Consider the following 6,458-nt stretch of genomic DNA (forward strand, 5'->3'; position numbering starts at 1 on the left):
TCATGTTGTGAAGCTATTTTATTCTCCAATGAGTCACATTGACTAGGACTAGTAAGTACATGGACTTTAAACCCGATAGCAGCCTTTGCACGGTTATTTCAAACAGCCACTAGCGGGGGACAGACGTCTTGATAGAGCAGCAGCCTCTTTTGCAAAATGATGTGACAGCAGACGTCCTTGTTGCGGCGACTCTGTCGGCCAGTGGGACACCAAGCATGCGACAGCTCGGCTCAGCTCGTCCTGTCCCCCGTCAACACATCTGCACATGGCCTGCGCTCAGTGCACCAGCGAGTAGAGCAGCTCGCCACTGCGCTCAAGTCGATGGCGGTACTCCAGGCAGCTGTAGTTGCCCTCCGGGACGCCCCGGGTCCCGTAGAGGAGACCCCAGCAGCAGCAAGCGATCACGGCGGTGCTGTCGCTATCTCCTGGGCACAATGCAAAAGATCAACATGGGGAACATGGACAAGAAAGACAAAGGTAATGGCATCCAAACGTCTCCCTTGGCCTTAAAAAAAAAAAGCCAAATAATGATTGTGATTTTCCTCATCAGTCAGGCCCCAGGTTAAAATGATGCCAGTGAACCTCCGTGGAAAGCAGCCCTGCTCATCAGGTCGTTCCAGTCATCTCCGGCGGCCAGCAGGGCGTCGAGGGCGATCATGGGAGCGTCGTGGCCACTGCGTCCCGCCCAGCCCGCCAGGCTGAAAGTCTTGTACGCTTCGTCTCTCTCGGCCGGCCCGTACGGCTCGGGCCAGATGACCGGACCCACGCAGTTTGAGATGCCCCTCGTATCCAGGTACCTGCGGCAAAACCGTTTGAGAGTTACTCGCACTCTGTGTTGAACCAATAACTGCACAAAATGTTGTCGTGAGCTGATGCCAACTATTGCAGTGGTGAAAACAACTAGTAGTTGTACTTTTCATATTCTACTAATGCATTACTATATATAATTTAGTCCAACTATGTATCTCATACCACTGCCACTTGTCGCAGAAGTAGTCCCAGCCCTGCTCCGTGTCATCCACAGCGTATCCTCGGCCGCGAACAAAGTTCCTGGCGATGGGGCAGGCCTCGTTAAGCAGGCCCACGCCCCATGTGGCCAGAGGCCGGCGCTGCACAGCGTATGCGGCGAAAAGGGCAGAGGCCACAGCTCCCAGAAAACCAGTCGGGTGAGGGTGCGTCATCCTGCCCGTTTCGACAGCAACGGCTACCAAGGACAACAGCTGCTCAGGCTTTGGGTACCTGTCAGTAATTGGTGCAGATGTCAGTAACATGCTTCTGTTGGCCCATTTTTCCCCCTTGCTTGGAAAAGATGATGTGGTGATTTCACTTTGTCTCCGCAGGTTTTCAAAGTAAACTCTATTTTTTTATTTTATTTTTTTAACCTGAGTCCAATGCACATAGATCTCATTGCGGCGCCGCAGCCCGTCCCCTCTGGGTTGTACGCAACCCTGTAGCCCCCTTCCTGCCCGGGCTTCAGCTGGGACACTCCTGAAAAGCAATTTGGGAAGCTAGTTGTTGACATATCACAAATGAAAACAATAACTTTATTCTCGTAAGACTTTTGCCTCTTAATTACTTCTCTTTTAAGGCTGTGACTTTGCGACTTGATCTTGACAGATGCTTACCCAGAATGCTTGAGGGTCCTGGTTTTCTCCCTTCCATGTCTTTCATCGCCTCCACATAGCGAGCAGCAACCTCGTGCAGAAGCTCTTCCCCTTTCATTCCTGTGTCATCAAAACGTTCCCTTGTGTCAGCCAAATGCAGTAGAGGAAATCAAGAGCAAAATTCAGCATTCACCGGTGGCAAGTCCTTCAGCTGTGGCCAGATGCAGGACCGTATCATCACTCACAGGCCAATCGGGCAACTCCACCTTGATGTTCTGCAGCCCGCCCAGCTCCTCGAGCTCCTGCAGAGCGAGGACGGATGAAACTGAATCTGCCTTCTCTTAAATTAGCCAGCGGAGTTATCTTCACTACGGTCACGTCAGAGCGCCTCGCTTCGGGGGTGACTTCATTGACCTAAGTACAGTTGAGAAGCACCAGCATGCTGGATCCTACCTTGTGAATGGCCGGTCCGGACTCATTGTACTCCCATTTCTGGTTCCTGAAGCCCAAAGCATCACCTGCGCCACTCAGCAACATGGCTGCCTTGTAGTGCTCCACTGTAGCAGTTCTGCAACCACAAAATGCACATCATTAGTACATGCATGGGCAGATTCAAATTAAGGCGAGCTCCCCAACTAACTTTGGGTAAGAGTCCAGGTACACTGGTTGCCAGGCAATAAACCAAAACCCATATAATTGCACCTATGGACAATTTAGTCTGTAATTAACTTAATATGCATTTGTAACGTGAAAAAAATAATGCAGGGACAAAATGAAAACTACACGGAATGAGATTCGAACCCGTAACCACAGAATCCCGTGAGGTCGGCACACAAACCACCATTTCACCCAAACACTAATGTCAATTGATCAGAACATCACACAAACCTGTATAACACGGAAATTCCTCATCGATACAAGATGACATTGGTCTTATTTAATCATTAAAGTATCGCACACTCACTGGTCCATTGCAGCGACCCTCCCCGCAAATTCGTGCTCCCAAGGCGGCTTAGCGCAGTGGACGTTGTTGTAGCTGAGCGGCCTGGAGCGGTGCTCAAGCTTTTCCTCGTCTCCTGTGAATTTAGATCGCAATAGACAGAGGAGCAACGTTATCCGGTCCAGCAGACAAACCGGGAAGAACGTCTTGATGCATTAAAAACGCGGAGCGAATCGAAAAGGGATCGCGAGTGGACTGGCGTGCCTACGGTAACCGAGAAAGGTCAAAGTGAAAAGTGCCACACCCACCCTTACCCCCACGTCCTGATTGGCAGGTTTCTTCATGACGTCCCGAACGGACACTTCATTAGGTACGCCGCCATTTTCAAGTGTACTGGAATTCTGCTTATGTGATGGTATTTTAAACTAAACAAATGTACAGTAAAGAACTCGTATGTTCAAGTTCTAATAACCATATTGTAACTGAAGTGGAATGATATTTTCATTAAAGACGGAGCAATGCTGAAATGGAAATGGACATGTTCATTTTACGCTGGGTTACATACAAGTGAATGGAGGCACTGCCGTCTTGTGGTAGGGTAGCGTCATTACATGAACCGCTTTATTGACGATAGTCAAAAGCCCATTTAATATATTAATTAAATTAAATACCATATATTAATGTAATTAATAATGAATAATTGCAATATAGTAATATTTAATGAAAATAATGATACATAATAATAATTATTATATTATATATATATATATATATATATATATAAATATAATTTATATAATGATTTATAGTGGTAATTTCTGTATAGATTTTATTGTAATTATTATTAGTATTATATATTATTTTCATTAATATTATTATATTATCATTTTAATTAATTCATAAACGAGTCAAAAGCCTGTATGTTTCTTATCATACGACGTACGTATTTATTTAATTCTGCTTATGTGCTGGTATGTTAAACTAAACAAATGTAGAGTAAACTACTCATATGTTCAAGTTCTAATAACCATATTGTAACTGAATTGAAATGACGTTTACATTAAAGAAAGAGCACGATGAAAAAAGGAAATGGACATGGTCATTTTACGGTGGGTTACATACAAGTGAATGGGGGCACTGCCATCTTGTGGTAGGGTAGCGTCATTACATGAACCGCTTTATTGACGATAGTCAAAAGCTCATTTAATATATTAATTAAATTAATATATCATATTAATTTATACCATATTTTAATTACATTAATATATTGTATTAATTAAATTATATGAATAATGGCAATATAGTAATATTTAATGAAAATAATATATAATAATAATAATTATATTATATATATATATATATATATATATATATATATATATATATATATATATATATATATATATATATATATATATATATATATATATATATATATAATTTATATAATGATTTATAGTGGTCATTTCTGTATAGATTTTATTGTAATTATTATTAGTATTAGTATTATATTTTATTTTCATCAAATATTATTATATTATAATTTTAATTAATTCATAAACGAGTCAAAAGCCTGTATGTTTCTTATCATACGACGTACGTATTAATTTAATTCTGCTTATGTGCTGGTATTTTAAACTAAACAAATGTACAGTAAACTACTCATATGTTCAAGTTCTAATAACCATATTGTAACTGAATTGAAATGACGTTTACATTAAAGAAAGAGCACGATGAAAAAAGGAAATGGACATGGTCATTTTACGCTGGGTTACATACAAGTGAATGGGGGCACTGCCGTCTTGCGGTAGCTTGACGTCATTACATGAACCGCTTCATAAACGAGTCAAAAGCCTGTATGTTTCTTATCATACGACGTACGTATTAATTTAATTCTGCTTATGTGCTGGTATTTTAAACTAAACAAATGTACAGTAAACTACTCATATGTTCAAGTTCTAATAACCATATTGTAACTGAATTGAAATGACGTTTACATTAAAGAAAGAGCACGATGAAAAAAGGAAATGGACATGGTCATTTTATGCTGGGTTACATACAAGTGAATGGGGGCACTGCCATCTTGTGGTAGGGAAGCGTCATTACATGAACCGCTTTATTGACGATAGTCAAAAGCCCATTTAATATATGAATTAAATTAATATATCATATTAATTTATACCATATATTAATTACAATAATATATTATATTAATTAAATCATATGAATAATTGCAATATAGTAATATTTAATGAATAATTATATATATATATCCATATAATTTATATAATGATTTATAGTGGTAATTTCTTCATATTAATTTATACCATATATTAATTACAATAATATATTATATTAATTAAATTATAATTGCAATATAGTAATATTTAATGAATAATTATATTATATATATCCATATATAAATATATAATTTATATAATGATTTATAGAGGGAATTTCTGCATAGATTTTATTGTAATTATTATCAGTATTAGTATTATATATTATTTTCATAAAATATTATTAGATTAACATTTTAATTACTAATGGGCTTTTGACGATCCTTAATAAAGCAGGTCATGTAATGACGCCAAGCTACCGCAAGATGGCAGTGCCCCCATTCACTTGTATGTAACTCAGCGTAAAATGAACATGTCCATTTCCATTTCATCATTGCTCTTTCTTTAATGACAATATCATTTTAGTTCAGTTACAATATGGTTATTAGAACTTAAACATATGAGTATTTAATTGTTCATTTAAAATATCATCACTTAAACAGAATTAAATAAATACGTACGTCGTACAATATTAAACATACAGACTTTTGACTCTAGTTTCTGAAGCGGTTCATGTAATGACGGGAAGCTACCGCAAGATGGCAGTGCCCCCATTCACTTCTATGTAACCCAGCGTAAAATGAACATGTCAATTTTTCCTTTTGACCAGACTTCCTCTATGTAAAATACACTACCAAAACAAAACCGGCGTGATTTCCCCGCCAAAGTGGCAGAATGGTTTATAACTTTACCCTGTGTTTGGGAGACTATGGTTCGAGCCCCACACGAAACAGTCTTTCAGCTAAAGTTTGCATAGCATAAGACTCGAATCATGTTCTCCCGCGCACAAGGCAAAGGCTTTTCCTAACTACACCATTGAGTATTACAGCAATGGTAATTTAGCATTGAACAAGTTGAAATTCTTTCGTACACTTCCAAAAAAAAAGTGCCGGGTTGCGCTGGCAAAATGGCATAATGGTTTTTAACTCTGCCCGGTGTTCGGGAGACTATGGTTCGAGCCCCACACGAAGCGGACTTTGAGCTAAAGTTTGGGCTGTGTGAAATTCGAACTCGGTTCTCCCGAACAGAAGGCAAAAGCGTAAACCATTACACCAGTTGGTGTGCTAGAGTAACTTGGTGATTTGGTAATTTTATCTTTTTCATAAGACATATACTATGAATACATAAAAAAACTTTGAAAATTTCAACACCAAAATGGCTGAATGGTTTATGACTAGGACTGGTGTCCAGCAGCCTCGGGTTCGAGACTTGCTCTTTGCAGCTTTTGCAAATTAAATAGAGCATCAAATAAGAATCGAACCCGCCTCACCCAAACTAAAGGGAAAAGCCATATCCACTCGGCCATTCGAGATTTAAAAGGCAGTATTCATATGGTTGTAATTGAAGGTCACTCTAATCCTTTCCTGAAGATAGCTTCATGCTTTCGGATAATAGAAAAAATTCTTTCAATTGTTACCAACGGACAATGGTCGAGGGGTTAACACCATTGCCTCCGACATTTGCAGTGCTGGTTCGAGGCCCGATCCCTCCAGAGATTTACCTTTGCCGTTTTTCTCTCGCATTAGCACCTGCTCGAAAGGGTTTTTTTTCTTTTTTTTCTTCTTCTTCTAATGA

General features: G+C 39.4%; 1 protein-coding gene across 1 annotated transcript; it reads right to left on the reverse strand.

The window, feature by feature from the left end:
- Positions 1 to 3: 3 nt before the first annotated feature.
- adprh (ADP-ribosylarginine hydrolase) lies at positions 4 to 2,841 on the reverse strand. The gene is made up of 8 exons (XM_061304417.1): positions 2,569 to 2,841; positions 2,058 to 2,172; positions 1,798 to 1,906; positions 1,626 to 1,724; positions 1,383 to 1,488; positions 973 to 1,239; positions 583 to 797; positions 4 to 425 (listed from the first exon to the last, which is right to left on the reverse strand). Exons 1-8 carry the CDS (start codon positions 2,574 to 2,576, stop codon positions 277 to 279), a joined length of 1,068 nt encoding a protein of 355 aa, XP_061160401.1. The 5' UTR covers positions 2,577 to 2,841; the 3' UTR covers positions 4 to 276.
- Between the last annotated feature and the right edge of the window lie 3,617 nt (positions 2,842 to 6,458).

The sequence above is a fragment of the Syngnathus typhle genome, linkage group LG18 (assembly GCF_033458585.1).
Source record: "Syngnathus typhle isolate RoL2023-S1 ecotype Sweden linkage group LG18, RoL_Styp_1.0, whole genome shotgun sequence".
Classification (NCBI taxonomy): Eukaryota; Metazoa; Chordata; class Actinopteri; order Syngnathiformes; family Syngnathidae; genus Syngnathus; species Syngnathus typhle.